The sequence below is a fragment of the Anopheles cruzii genome, chromosome X, assembly GCF_943734635.1.
Source record: "Anopheles cruzii chromosome X, idAnoCruzAS_RS32_06, whole genome shotgun sequence".
Lineage (NCBI taxonomy): Eukaryota > Metazoa > Arthropoda > Insecta > Diptera > Culicidae > Anopheles > Anopheles cruzii.
In genome coordinates, this window is record NC_069143.1 from 10,588,502 (window position 1) to 10,604,429 (window position 15,928).

At 48.5% G+C, this 15,928-nt stretch overlaps 1 protein-coding gene across 1 annotated transcript; it reads right to left on the bottom strand.

Moving 5' to 3' along the window:
• Positions 1 to 742: 742 nt before the first annotated feature.
• On the bottom strand, positions 743 to 15,440 carry LOC128268649 (zinc finger protein 2). The gene is made up of 7 exons (XM_053005811.1): positions 15,249 to 15,440; positions 13,410 to 15,184; positions 11,804 to 13,338; positions 11,529 to 11,720; positions 11,252 to 11,440; positions 1,730 to 6,105; positions 743 to 1,610 (listed from the first exon to the last, which is right to left on the bottom strand). The coding sequence occupies exons 1-7, from the start codon at positions 15,438 to 15,440 to the stop codon at positions 1,299 to 1,301; spliced, it is 8,571 nt and encodes a 2,856-aa protein (XP_052861771.1). The 3' UTR covers positions 743 to 1,298.
• Between the last annotated feature and the right edge of the window lie 488 nt (positions 15,441 to 15,928).

A 15,928-nucleotide genomic window follows, 5' to 3' on the forward strand; every position in this document is an offset into this window, starting at 1 on the left:
TATTGGCTGTGTGCGCCTTATTCATTTTTTCTAATAATATTTTGAATAATTCCAAACCATTGAGCCGTTGTGGGCGGTTCATTTTATTATATCATCAAACAGAACAAACTTTCGCGGAAATTCATTGTCGAGGGGACGTTGCATCGAGCCCCAAACGCGATTTTATTCCAAATTATAAACGCGTAACGATAGTGCTGAAGTTTTGGAAACGTAGCGATAGTGGTTGACAATATTTACCTCTTTTGGATCGATCCGGATGTGCAAAACTCCGGGCCCAGTTCATACTTCCATTGCTGCGCATAGTGGCACCGAAATTGATTGTGACCAAAATGCTCAAATCGAAAGTTAAAGTAATTTTGTGATACTGCTGCTATTAATACATCGTCGGTATCCGAGCACGTAGCACAATTTGTTCTAAAGAAGCTGAATCAACATCTAAAGGCGAGAATTTTATTCCCCCTTTTCATTTTACCACTTATCGTAGTGCTGAAGCGCATCGTTACGATCCGCAGACTTACCATGTCTAACGTTTCGCACATGTTTGGCAAAATAATAAAGCATCAGTACAATGCTTTCCTTCGATGCAAATGATATTGTGTAATCGAATACCTTTACCATTCATTTACCAGGCGAATTAGGGGGTTGCTTTGATGAAATAAATCAACGGGGTCAGTTTTGGCTTTTAGTTTCCTTTTTTTTCTAACTAATTTCTTAATATTTATAATCTTTTGTTTTAGGAACTTTCACATTACATTTGATGCGGGGATTTTCGACTCATTGTCTTTAAAATTGATAACCGAAGTTGCTTTTCAGCTATAGCAAAAAAAATTAAATAAAATAAACTATAATAAAAAACGTTTTCATGAACGTGTATCACTACGTATAGAAAATTGTATCATGAAAAAATAAACAAAAATAACGATATCTCACTAGCAAGTATAATCGCGATTTTCTTTAAAAGCACAGTTACTTCATTTTGTTAAAAAAAACAGCAATTGCAATGACGAAATGAAACCGTACAGTAATGTTTTAAAAACTGTGTATATAAAAAAAGCAACAAATGAGAAGCTTCGATGTCGAAATCGAAATAAAAAATTCTCATAATTAAGAATAATAAATGAATGTTGGAAGATTCGCAAGCACGAAATATGAACAATGTTCAATTACTACTGGCAGATCGCTACCGCGAGTATCGTCGGCTGAATGCTCTATGTTTGGCTGCCACCACCCGCGCGTGGGCTTCTCACAATGCCTCAGTGCTGCAAGCTTGCCGGTGATCTCCAGCCGCTCCACGGCTCCTAGAAAGGGCAATCGTTCTCCCGGGGCTGGAACTCGCGCCGACTGACATCCAAGCTGGAGTCCGAGTCCTCGCTACCGCTTGTGAACGAGTGCGCAATCTGGGCCGCGGCCAGCTGGGCCTTTGCCGATCTTTTGTTGCTTTCTTCCTTGAAGCAGTGGTTCTTCTGGTGACGTATCAGTTCGTAGTAGCGTTGGAACACGAGGTTGCACTTCTTGCAAGTGTAGTTGATGTTTATGGCCTTCTTTTCATCAGTCTCGAACGATGGGTTGGGCTGATTTTCGTAAATTTTTCGCTGCTTTTGACGAGCATTCTGTCCAGACGGAGAAAAGTCGACACAAAGAAACAGAGTAAACCGAGAAAGGCGTGTGAAGAAAATGTAACGATCAGTCAGCAATGTGGGTTTTGAAGTGTGTGTTGAAACCGGCTTACCTGAAACCATACCACGATCACTCTAGGGGACAGCATCAGCAGCTTGCTCAAGTATTCCAGGTCACTATCCTTGGGATACGAGTTGTTTTCGAAAAATTCTTGCAACACCTTGATCTGATAGTCGGTGAAACGCGTGCGGTTTGCCCGCTTACCGTTCGAGCACGTAATCGCCTGCGTTTGCGGTGACATCGTGTGCAGCGACATTGAACTAGGCGGCGATATGACGGGACTTTCGATCGGACTAGGAATTTTCATCTCCTCGCCGAGTGGGCCGCCGGCACCAGTACCGCCGCCGCCCGTCAATGTCGGCGGGGTGGCCATGTGCTTCTTTAGCGAGATGGCACTCGGTGGCCGCATAGGCATCGGGTTCGAGTTCGACGAGTCTATCTGCAAATCAGCCGGCGTCGGACTATCGTTTGACGATTCCGATTTGATTTTTTTCTTTTTCGTCCCAGTACCACCTGCACCCCCGATGCCAGTGCTACCAACACCACCACCGCCACCACCACCGACAGATCCAACGTTACCTCCGACGCTGCCGGTGTTACTGACATTGCTAGCACCGCCACCACTGGTGGTCACGCCGGGCAATACGACACCACCGCCACCTGGCACAACGGCACCGACGGCCGCACCGAGAGCGACAGCATCGGCAGCGGCAGCGGCACGCTGAAAGTAGTCCGTGACCGAGTTGACCGTCTCCTGATGGTTAAAGTCGGCGCCTACGAAGCTGTCCGGAAAGAGGCTCTTGTTGAGCTGGAAAGCGGCCCCGACCAGATCCTGGCCGGTGGTCGACTGATGCTTACTGAGCGACTCCAGCAGCGACTTTGACAGATTTTGCTTCATTGCCTCGTTGAGCGCTTTGCTCATGTCGTTCGAGTTCTGCGATGATGAGTTATCCTGCGAGGTTTCCACAGACTTGAACGACGTTTCGATGTCGGTCACCTTTGTCTCACCGGTGCGCTCGTACTCCTCGACGTTCAGCTTCGTCGATGGCGGAATGCTGAAGTTGTACGGGCTGTCCTTGTTGCGCTGGCGCTCCTTGAAGAGCGTGTTGCGGAACCAGTGCTTGACCACCTTCTGCGGCAGATTCGCCTTGATCGACATCTCCTGGATGCTTTCCTCACTCGGCGAGTTGTTGATGTCGAAGTGAGACCGGAGAATGCGCAACTGTTCGTCGGTAATGCGCGTTCGGGCGCGCTTCTGCGTACAGGGTTGCTGCCCCTGCGGTGGCTGCGGCACAATTTTCGGGTCCAGACCGTGCGGTAAGATGTTCATTTCGAGCGGTTTGCCGTTCAGGCTTACCTGTTGCATCACGACCGAGGGGGACGCATGCTTTCCAGACTTGGTATCGCCCGGTCCTCCCCCTAAACCGTCCTTGCCACTTTCCGCACCTTTAGGGGGCACCCCACCAAAATTGAGCTGGGGCGCCAGATTCAAGTAGCTGAGCGACATCAGGTGGTGGAAGTGCATGAAGTTGAGCACGTTCAAGGCATTCGGGTTAAGCTTGCTGTTCGGGTCGGAGGCAGCGAACTGCAGCAGAGACGCATTCTTGAGAAAGTTCGGATCCATCAGGTTGGCGGTCGGATCGAGCGGCACCAGGGACTTCGCACCGCCGAGCAGTCCATCCGGAGCGCTCAGATCGAACCCGGATAGTGCGTTCACCTTCATCAAATCATTTAACGCTTGCTGCTGTTGCTGTTGCTGCTGCTGCTGTTGCTGCTGCAGCGAACCTTCGCCGAAAGGCACACTGTTCTCCTGTAGCCCCACAGCTGCCTCAAGCAGTTTCTTTTTGTGCGCCAGACACTCCAGATTCAGCTCGAGGTGAGCCTCCAACATCATTTTGCCCGGGAACGCCTGATAGCAGCACTCGCAGATCGCAAACTCCGGTTTCTCGCCACCGATGCTGCCGCAGAACATGGGCACTGTTGCCCCCATTGGTGGCAGCTGGGTCGGTTGCTGCGGATGCTGCACCTGCTGTTCGGTGGGTGATTTCAGTTTCCGCAGCGAAATCTCGTCGAGCAGATTTGGCGACTGATCGTGCGCCTCCGGGATCGCTTGGATGAGCGGAAACTCATTGACGGAAGGGCCCTTCTTCTTGCCCTCGCTGCCTTGTGGCGACTGTTGCTGCTGCAGTTGCAAGGCGGGCTGCTGCTGTAACCCACCAAGCCCGGCCAATCCGCTCAGCGGGTTCGGTTGCGTGGCGAACAAGCTCCGCTCCTGCAACCGGCAAGCGCGGGTCTGATGCAGAACACTACGCATGTGAATATCCAGCGTACTGCCCTGCGTGTAGGCGACGTTGCATATGTCGCACTTGAACTTCTTGCGGGTAGACTCCTTTTCCTCCGCTATATCTTTGCGCTTCTCACCGCCGCTCGACATACAGCCGTCCGTCGCAAACATTGGCATCGAGAAGGGAGTGGCGGCCTTATCGCTGAACGGAACGGTTGGCGAGGGAGAACTTTTGCCCAGCTCGAGGCATCCATCCCCAACACCGCCCCCACCAGGCCCTCCAGCAAGCGCGTTGTCCGCATTCATGAGCGCGCCGGTAAACATTTGTGCGAAGCCCTTTTCGGCCTTCAGCTTCTTCAGCTTGTTCAGATGCGAGACACTGTTGTAATGCACCAGCAAGATGTTTTTCTGCGTAAAGCTTTCCATGCATATCGTGCATTTGAACGGTCGATTGGGATTGGTGAACTTCTCGGACTTGATGTCGTAGAAGATTGACGGCGACGAGGCAGCCGACTGCGACGTAGAGGCGGCGTGCTGCTGTTTCGTCAGCGACGATATCATCGAGGTAGCCACCGTGTCCGGCGATACCTTGTCTTCGCGCGGCATGTGGCATGCGGTGGCCATGTGCCGCTCGAGGGCGACCGCATCGGTAAACGTGAACTGACAGTCACCGCACGTGTAGCGCAACGCCTCCGACGCACCGCTACCGTCCAGGCTCTTGTCGTAGTAGAAACTGCTGCTCTTCGAGCTCATCGACTTCTCACTCAGCCGATCATCGTCCACGCTGTCCCGCGCATCCCGACCGGCCGAACGGTCCGAGCGCGGGCTCAAACCGTTCCGTTGTTGTTGCTGCTGCTGCTGCTGCTGCTGGCAGTTCAGCATCTTGCGCTTCAAATCCTTGAAGAACAGTATGGAAGTGTCCTGTGAATGGGTTCCCGGTGACGTCTTCTGAACCGCCTCCTGCGGGTGCTTCTCGGTGATGTGCGCCGTCAGCGAGTTGATGTTTTTGAACTGATGATCACAGTAGAAGCACTTGGTCGACTCGCGGAGTGAGTGGTAGAACAGGTGCCGACTCAGCTTCTCGTGGGTCTTGAACGCGAACGGGCACTGCTTGCATCGGTACTTGTACGTGTGGTGCTCCGATATAAGAAAGTTCAGATGCGTCGCCTTGAAGTGCTGATTCAGGTCGGACTGATTGTCGAACGCGTCCTTGCAGTCGTGTAGGAAGCACATGAGCTCGTCCGAGTCCGCGCTGCGCTTAAAGTGATTGCTTTCGTTGCAGTGAATCTTTAGGTCGACCATCGTCTCGAACGATGCCTTGCAGTAGGCGCACCGGATATTGAGCATTCCCGGTGAAATCGATCTCTCCTTGCCGCCGCAGTTCGAACCAACTGGCGAATGCGGCGACGAGGACAGCGATGGATGCTTCTCAATCGGACTGCTGATGTTGCTGAACGGTTTAGAGGAATTAGGATTTGTTGTTTTCAAAAACTGCGAGGTATCAACCAGCTTCAGCAATCGATTGAGCCCATCCATCTTGATACTGTGCACACGCAACACGTGCGTCTCAACGTTAACCTGATCGAGGAAGGTTTCCGAGCAGAGGGGGCACGACAGAGCGGACGGCTGCTGCTGGCGCTGTGAAGCAAGCACTGCCACCGCCGACTGGTCGAGCGAGTCGATCGGCTTCCCGTTGTCACTACTGGCGCACTCTTGCTTCGTTGCCGCGTACTGCTCCATCATTTCGGCTAGATTGCCGTGCTTCAGATCGTTGCAGTTCTCCTTCAGCGCGAACGAATCGCTCATAAACGTAACCTTCTCTATCAAGCGCAAGTTCTGGGAGCAGCGGGCCTCCATCAGCGTGCGCAGATAGTCGAACGGTTTCTTCTGGGATGAAGGCGCGCCCTGTGAAAACTCGGCACAGCCCAGCAACTCGTTGCCGACGTTGTGGTTCGCCAGCAGGTGCTGCATGATGTTCATTTTCTTCGACGAAAACTTATTACACACGCTGCACACCAGACACCGGTCCTTGCAGCTAGGAAGTTTGTTGTTGCCGGCGCTTTCGCCGTTCCACATCTTTTTCTCCTGCAAAATACTACACAACCCGTTGTCGGCCGCTTCCATTGCATCTTGGGTGTCGGAGCCTGTGGACAAAAAAGGGACGAGTTAAAAGCCTTCTACTGGTAAGCAATAAGCAGTAACGGAGTAAGCCGGCCGGAGCACATGGCGGTCATCATCCATTCTTGTAATTGGACAGAGTAGTTGTGAGCAGAGATTTTTTTCCTCATTACTTCACGGCAAATAATTTGATGGTCGATTTGATCTATACTAGTTCTAGTTTCACGTTCTAGTTTCGCATTACATGACGCACAGCATGTTCTAGTTTCGCATGACATTTTGACCACAAAATTAGTACAGCTTGAGATTTGTACGTCGTTAGTCAACGATTCTGTATTCGGTGTCAAACGATCAAACATGATTGTTGGAATCTTGTTGGATTGCACCTATGGCACCTTTTGATGTGCACTTTGGTTTTGATTTGGTTCTTCTTCATTAGCTCTGTCATTAGCCTTTTGAACTGTGTACCATCTATTTTTTTGGCATTCGTTTGCTTAGGATTACCTAGGTCTCGTGACGTTATATTGTTATGAAATAATATACAATGTCTCAAGTGTATAATAAAAGATTATTTGCCAGTGTAGCTTTATCCAATTCCGGCCTCATTTTTCATCCTATGCTCGTCTTCGGAATCGCAACCGCATTCAAAGCGCATACAGATGTGGTTGCAGCGTAGTTGATTGGAAGATAGTCCATTGGAAAAATGGAAATATCAAAAAATATAAAACGACGCACAATCGTAAAGTTCCCGTCAATCGCGGACCTTTCTAACGCATACGGCGCATCCTAAAGACATCAAGAGACCGGGAGAGCAAGAGAGAGAGAAAGGGGATGACAGAGGAGTAGGGCAAGATCAGGATGGTTACGCACGCTTCGGCCGGAACTGTTTCGCCCCGTACAATATGAAATGTAAGGAATGAGTGATGTTCCTTTTTTTTGAACGGTGTGTGAGTGTGCAATTCATCGTGTTGGTCCCCTAGCGAGAAAAGGCATTGGAATAAAAATATCTAATACACCCATGAAAAGTAGGTTTCAGCCAGTCGTGCTTGTCTGTCTGTGTGTGCTTATATTGATGAACAAGCAGCCAAAGAGCATGGCCATTAAGGGTTGGCTGGCGTACCAAATCAGGCAAATACTTCCTAAGTTGGCCATTGAATTCATATACGCGCGCGTTAATCTAACTGTTACAAATCGCCTCAGAGCCGTGTTTGCAGCAACTTGTATAGTTTTGCGGGCTCAATGAGATGCACTACTGGGATCCAGGATTTGAACTAGCGCCTCCCACATAGAATCGGTGCAGCGTTGACGTGTGATCTACGGGCGGGCCACATACGCGCGCGTTGCGTCAGAACATGTTTTGCATGGATATCCGGAACGATGTTCCATGCTGGTTTTTTTTTTGTTCTAATCAACGTTTAAAGTTAGTCACTATTAGCACGGGATGTTACCTTTATGAAAGGTTAATGAATAAATACCATTGATTCGATCGCGCAAATGCATTCGTTTTAAAACTAAAAAATGGAGACAGCCCTAAATATGCCCGAAAATCAACTCGAATCGAAATCGAAAATCTTTTCTACTCTTACGCACATAAAGCACCGATGTCGTATCGCATTCCCGTTGCTCGTTCAACAAGGGAGATGGTGTATTGGAGTATTAGGAGCGTAGAGACCAGCACTTTTTTGAATGTTTTTTCAACGTTATTGTCCAACTATGCTGCACCGATCCCGACGGGCGTAGATCAAACCGTAAACTGAGCATGATGCGTTACCGGGTGTCGGTTTCCCTAATGATGCTCCTAACCGGAGCCTCACCGTATTGTCAACAATGCGCGTTAGCGTTCCTGTCCGTATCCGCCCTATGCCGCACCTATACGCAATCAATGCAAAGAAGCGAGATACAAGACAAGGGAATACCTTCGAGGTTTCCAGAGAACTCACGGCAGGCACCAAACCCACGGCCGGGTGTACATTGAAAGGACGCGGCTTCTAACTGCTCAACCTTTCGAAGAGAGAAGAAACCAAGCGTCGCGCCGACATCCGTCGAGGGGCAATGCGCGGGGTGAGATCGTCATGCTTTCCAATACTGGTTCTAGGCCGCGTTCAGGGTACGACAAAACCAAACTGCAGCAAGGAATGCGTGATGGAAGGATTGCATGAATTAGCAGTGCAACGCAAGCATAAAAGGAGCCCCGCTAGCGAGCCACAAAGTCTCTCATAAAAAATCACTCATTCATAGCGCATCGGACAGCATGGCCGCTTGAGTGTCGATAAAGTACAGGAGAAGGGATGACTTCGCTCACGCACTCCAAACTCGCCACCGCGCACCTTCGGTACGATCGACCCTACGCACGGTGAACTTCCATTGCCCGCAGAGTAGCCTGGGGTTTGTGTGTGTCTTTGTGTCATTCAGCCACATCCAGCAGCAAGAATGCCTCCGAAACCGAAAGGGGAAAAGAAATGGCTACGCATTCGCGCTTCCCTCATCGCTTTGTAGCGCTCGTTCGCTCTCCGTTGATATTCGCTTCTCCGCTCTAACTAGTGCGGTTATGACCCCTCAAAGGGGTTTACTCAATGAAACGAACGACGAGCATAATGATTTCGTTGTATGCGCGCGCACCAGGTAACCGGTAACATGCATGCCAATCCCCACGGATTTCGGTGAGGTGCTCTTATCAGTCTTATCCACTGGGGTACTTTGGGATTTTATGCCACTTTAAGCCAGTTGCCAACTAGTACCACCGCACATTATTTAACGAACAGAAAAATCTAATTTATCTTCACTAAAGCACTGTCTCGATCAAGTTTTTTAAAGGGCGTTAGGATACCCAACAATTTTCATTCGTAACAGTTAAATCTTATTACACGACCTTCAACATCTTCGCGATCAACTCTTCGGTTCAAGATCGTCGGGTTGGGATCCGAAGATTAAGGTAGACAAACGATTAACGAGTCACGCTTCAAGCCGGATTCAGATCCGGTTTTAGTGCAAATGACCATATACAAGTAGTACGAACTTTGATTGAGAAGTGTAAAGAGTACAGGATAGGTATAGCACTGATCTTCATTGATTTCGAAAATGCGTTTGATTCGATCGAAACCTGGTCAATATTAGAGTCACTGGAGAGTGCAGAATGCAGAGTGGACTCGAGGTATTCCAACTTAATCCGATACGTGTATGAAAAGGCTACGGCGTGCATAAAACTACACGAGAACACGGACAAGTTCAAAATCGGACGAGGAGTAAGACAGGGCGACACGATCTCGCCGAAGCTCTTCACATCTACTCTAGAAAGCGTTTTCAAAAAGTTAGATTGGAGTAAGATGGAAATCAACATAAATGAGAAATACCTAAGCCACCTTCGTTTTGCAGACGATATTGTTCTGATGGCAAATTATTTAGACAAAGCCCAAGAAATGCTGCAACAATTAAACGAAGAAACATGCAAAGTAGGACTTAAAATGAATTTAACAAAAACGAAAACGACCTAGACGACGACAAAGACATCAAGATCGGAGATGCAATTATTAAAAAGGTCGAAAGCTATATATATATTGGCCACAAATTGAAATTAGGCCTAGTCAACCAAACGGTAGAAGTAAGGCGAAGAATTGGGCTTGCATGGGCGGCATTTGGGAAACTCAGACTAATCTTCAAAAACAAAATGAATAATAGCCTGAAACGCAAAGTGTTTAACTCGTGTGTCCTTCCAGTGCTCACATACGGAGCTGAAACTCTAACTCTAACTAAAGCATCTGAAAAAAAGTTAAAAACTACGCAAAGAGCAATGGAAAGAAGTATGCTGGGAATCTCGCTCAAGGACAAAAAGAAAAATCAATGGATCCGACAACAGACTAAAGTCGTAGATGTCATGGAAAGAATTGCGTCCTTGAAGTGGAACTGGGCAGGGCACATCGCAAGAATGGCAGACGAACGTTGGACCAAGATAATAATGGACTGGAGACCTCCTACAACACGACCGACGGGCAGACCACCAGAACGATGGACCAATGGTATAAAAAGAGTCGCAGGGAACAACTGGCAACATATAGCAGCAGACCGCATGAGGTGGAAGGAGCTGGGGGCCTACATCCAGCAGTGGATATCATAGGCTGTATAAGAAGAAGAAGAAAAAGGTTAGCTTCAAACCACCGTTTTGCGTTTTTTATCATGGACCAGGAACAGTGCATTACCAGTTCTTGATTGATTCTTAATGATTTACTCATTAAGTTTACTGATACATTATACTAGTGTGTTTAATAAATTGTTTGCCTTGATAACAGAATGCGCTGCTACGAGCCTAATTCTTGGTACACTCTTCATATGAACGTATGTAAAGTTTCATTTCAATCGATAGCTTACAAGCCATTTAGTATCGACATGTCACAATATTTTTTTACAATGGAAAAAATCAAGTATAGTGCAGAGATTGAATTCTTATTTTTGGAAGGTTTAAAAACCAAGGAAAATTATGAATGTTAAAAGTGCGTAAGGACTCTTCGCCTTCAATTGGAGGGTTAAAAGGGCGGTTTCTGAGTTTAAACGTGGTCGTACTAGCCTTCAAGACGATCCATGTCAAAAACGTCAAAAACAAACACAACACCTGAAATCGTAGAAAAAATACCGGATATCGTATTGGAAATCGTCGAATCAATGAAAGAGATTATAAGTATTAGGCCAAGCCATCTCATTGAGCAGTATAATCAATATTGTGATTGAAGTATTGAGTTTCAGAAAGCTCTGTGAAATTGGTCTTTCTTAAAAAATAGACGTATCTAAAAACAATCCAGACAAAAAACGTCATTATAACTGCTTGCTACGGGACAAATCACGTCCATAAAGTATTTGCGATGATACGTGAACTTAAATGATCGTTCTTCGATCCATGAATCGATCTTCGATCCTTTCTTGAAGCTTCAACATCAATATATACGATGTTGCGGCAACACTTGTGATCCTTTTGCCCCTTAACTAAAAATTAGAACCATTTCAAATAGGCCGAAATTGCATCAGTAATCAGCAATGGTAAAGGCACCAAAGCAATACTAAAGCTGAAACAATATAAATATAACCGTAGCACAAATAGTTATTACAGACTTTTCTCAGACTGTGTAGTGCTAATTGTGTGTTATTCAGAAACGAACGATTGAATACAATCAAGAAAAGACTCACCTTTGCCCGTTAGTTTGAAAATGTTACGCAGCCCGAGCAAATTAATGTTGTGTTCCACTTTGCAGTTCTTTTTCAGATGATGTATCATGTAGTACACATGATCGGTTTTGAAACCACACGGTACGCAAGTCAGCATCTGTTGGTGCGCCTTCATCAGCGACTGTTGTTGGTGTTGCAACTTTCCTTCATCTGCAAGAAACACCGATTCTTGGGATAAACAATTGGACCTCGTATTTAACTGGTCGCCGGTTGTTTGCGAGTGTGGTCTTGCACTTACTTTCGGTCATGGCCGCTGGAATATCCAGCGTTTTTTCGCTGCCAATCAGCAGAAGATAGTCGAAACAAATTCGTCTAAAAATATGTTTCTCCGATAGGCTGTGCAGTCCAATCTTTTCCAATGATGTAGTGTAAAAGTTGCAACAGTTGCACTTGATTTGCACGTTATCCGGACACGACGAAGAAGATGTTACTGCAATAGAAATAAATATATAATTTATAAAATGCTTCCGGCATCTTCTGGTACAAATGCAATCAGAATGCGTTGATACGTACACTCGGAGTCGATACCGTTGGTGTTGGAAAAATCACGCTCGATCAGCTCCGTTTTCGGTTCCAGCAGCAGCATCAGCGGAGAACGCGAAATTTCACTGACGCTAGGCATCTCATCGTAGGTAAATTTCGATTCCTCCGCTAGCGGAAAAATGAGCTGGAGCTTCTTGAACAGTTCCTTGCCAACGAATGCACGCAGCTTTGCGACACATCGCTCGCGCCCTTCGAGCAGGTGGATGGTCAGATCAAGCCGTTTCTGGTGCGTATCCGTCTTCAGGTGCCGCTCCATCTCGGCGCGATCGTTTGCCTTCTGGCCACACAGTAAGCATTCCTGAGCGTTGCCCGTAAACAAGATCGTGTCCATCGCGTTGTTCGATCGGTCCTTGAAGACGTGCTTTTTCAGTTCCTCCAGATTGTTCGTCTCGAAGTCGCAACAAATCAGACAGCTGTAGTAAGTCGTCGGATCGAGCGATAGCCGGATCGGTGGGTCGAAATGGAGCGGATTTTTGTCCTCGTCCAGCTGCTGCTGATAGTCGCGCTCGGTGCCCGTTTCTCCGAGTCCGCCGCCAACGAACGGTGACGATTGGTTTAGGAACAGTGCCTCGGCGGTGGCGGTCTCCAGTGCGGTGACATTGCCACTAAACGGTGACGACGGCATCGACAGCGGCTTGAGGGCGTTACCAGTGCTGCCGGCTCCGCCAACGCTACTGCCCGTAGCTGCGGCGACGGCGGCGGCGGCTGCCGCAGCTGTGTACTCGTCCACGCGCGCCATTGGGGAGTCCTCCTTCAGTGAATTCAGATTAATCGCACTCAGATAGTCGAGATTTTCCGACTGCGATAGATTCTGCAAACTCTTCAGCTGGTTGAAGCTGGACTGGAACGAATTCAAGTTGCTGATATGTTTCTCACTCGTCATGTGAATGCGCAGATTGCGCGCGATATTTGTGTCATAGTTGCAGATGTCACACTTGAAGAAGGACTTTGGCCGCCCGCTGGACTCGTAACTACCGGAGCCACCATCCCCCTTTGCCTGGCCACCGCCACCACCGAACTTGGAAGCCATCGATGAGTGTGGGGCTGCGGCACTAGCGGCCGCCGCCGCCGCCGCCATATACTGGTTCCGCGAGTTGCCCACCACCTTCGGGTCGGTGGCCTGCAGCGTCGCCAGGTTGAGGAAGCTCTGATTGCCCTTGTTCATCATACCGTTCAGGTCCTGCATGTTGTTCAGATGTTTATCGCTCTGCATGTGGATCGATAGGTTACCCTTGGTGGTGGTCGAGTAGTTGCAGATATCGCAACGGTACGGTTTATAGCCACAGGTGTACGATTCGCCGCGTGCCAACCGTGGATGCGCCTGTCCGGCAAGGCAGTAGCTGCAGGCCGTTTCACCGTCCGGGTGTTTTTCACGCATGTGAATCTCGAGCGTTTCTTGGTACTTGTAGTGCCAGTTGCACTGCGGACACTTGAGCGTCTTGCATGAATTTCGGGTAGAAATGTTCGGGCTGAAGTTGCTGTTCCGGAACGCCACTGAAGGCTCACTAAGGCACGGATAGAATAGCGGAAAGGATAAGTCAGAAAGCGGCTAAAATAACCCAACGCATTCACTTACGCTTCCAGCTTCTTGACACTAATTTGATGGTCGTTCTTCAACTCCTCGCTCACATCCATCGCCTCTGGTCGGAAGTTGTTTGCCAGCAGCTGCTGATACAGGTCGACCGGGTTGTATTTCTTCAGGTGGAAGTCCCCACCAGCAGCAATATCCAACCCCGCCGGTACGCCGCCCTTGTTGCTGGCGGCTGCGGCGGCAGCAGCTGCCGCTGCGGCCAAAGGGTTCAGTTTCATATCGGCGGCTGAGCTGATCAACTCGAGAAACTTGTTCTGCTTTCCGTACAGATTTTCGCCAACGGTCGACAGCATCTTTTGCTGGTTGAGAAAATCTGACAGAAGCTTACCACTCGCGCCAGCACCGCCACCAGGTGCCCCCTTTTTGTCCGCACCACCCACGTCACCAGCGGTGGCTGCTGCTGCGGCGGCTGCCGCTGCCGCAGCCGCTGCGGCGGCAGCCACGGCGGCACTTTCGTTCATCACGTTGTTGTATTTCTCCGCCGCCAGCTTCCAACTTTGCTGCAGCTTATTGTCCATCTCGTACAGCAGCGAGTTGCTGGCAACTAGCTTGGGGAAGCTAGCGGCAGGATCAAACGCCTGGCCGAATGGCTCGGAAGGATGGATCGACTGTTGTAGATGGTGTTGCTGTTGATGAAGCTGCTGTTGTTGGTGCTGCTGTTGTTGCTGGTGCTGAGGATGCTGTGTTTGCTGCTGGTGCTGCTGCGACATTAGCCCAAGGATGCCGTTGTTCGGATTGCCAGTGCCATTCCCCGTACCAGTGTTGCTACTGGTGTAATGATTGCCGTTAATGTTACCGCTGCTGGTTAGGATACTTCCGCCCACGCTGCCGCTGCTGCTGGTAACGATATTGGTGCTACCCAGGTTGCTTTCGATGTTGCTAGCGAGGCTGCCATTGTTGCTACTGTTTTTACCGTTGCCGCTGCCGCAGCCACCACTGCTACTGCTGTTGCTACTGCTGCTGCTGCTGCTGCTGCTAGTACTGCTGCTGTTACTACTGCTGTTGTTGTTATTGTTGTTGTTACTACTACCGTTATTATTAGTATTGGTCTTATACCTCTGATCGTTCTCGGCGTGCTTCCTATTGTTACTGTTGGCAGAAGATTTCTCTTCGAAAGGAACCAGAAAAAAGAATTGCTTCTCGGTGTTAGTCTGTATGATGGCACTGCTGTAGTTCTTCTCCAGCAGCATACGTTCGTAGTCGTTCAACGTGAGACTGTGCTCGATTTTGGCGTGCGCGATGAAGGACCGGCACGTGCCAAAACTCAGTTTGCAGCTGAAACACATTAGGATCGCCTTGTGGGTACTACTGTTGGGGCTGGTCGCGCCATCGCCCGCCGCCGAGTGGCCGACGCTGGGCGTGACACCACCGCCAGGCGGTCCCGTCGATGCTGCTGGTGATGGTGGTGATCGCGTGATGAGATTCTGCGCCTGCTGATCGCTGCGTCTGCTGCCTGCATGTATCGCGTCCGCGTCGTCGTCGGTTGGAAATGCGGTCGCCACCTCGGCGCCACCGATCCGGTTCGACTCGTGCTCCTTGCTGAACGAGACAATTCGGAAGGAGTGTGTGCGAGGATTCGAATTGTTGTCGCTCTTAGGAGAGGTCACCGGATCGATGATGCAGGTGTTGTCGCTGCAGATGATGCGCCCATGGAAGCGCTCGACGTCCTTCTGATACTCTGGGAAAGCGGTTTTCACAGTGTTACTGCTGCTGCTGCTGCTGCTGCCAATCGTGGCGGTTGCTGGAGAAGATTTTTGGCCCTGAGGAAAAATGAAGCAGAAGTTGTCGGTAACAAGTTCAAATGTGGCTCAACCATGTACTAACCTTGTCGACAAAAAGTTGTATAATGCTTTTATTGTCCACCGGCTTCGACAGCAGTCTGAAAATCGCTTTGCTCAGAGAATCGTTCGGCACCGGGCCGATGGTATCGTTACACAGCTTAAGTATGCGAGATTCTCTGTGTTTCAGATAAAACTGAACTTTGGCGGAAAATTTTGTGTTTTTGCGAGAAGTCATTCTAAATTTTTTGTGTTGTTTGATTTGATTTTATCGTTATAAAATAGAATTCTTTGTAGTGTTTACAATTTTTGTAATGCTTGTTTAGTGTTATTGATAATAGTGTATAGAATATAATATTGGTTCAGATATAATAAGTCTAGTTAAAAGTAATTTATAAATAATGCGAGGTTTATAATTTTGTAAAACTTTTTCTAAAGTTTAAATCTTAAAATGTATTTTTTCTCGTAATTTCATTATAACTAAGTTGTTCGTTTCATTAATTATGGATATCCTGAAATGGTAGAAAAAGTGGTCGAAAACAAGGTAATGGTCGAAGCCAACACCCACGGATATGACCAACGATTAGGAAACTGTACTTCTTTCACTCGCCATTCGCATACCTTAGTATCGTCAGTCAACGCTTTGTTCAGTCGCACGGTGAAACCACACCGTTCCGCGATCAGGAGATCGCATCGATATGCATTCTGCATGAGAGATATTTTGTG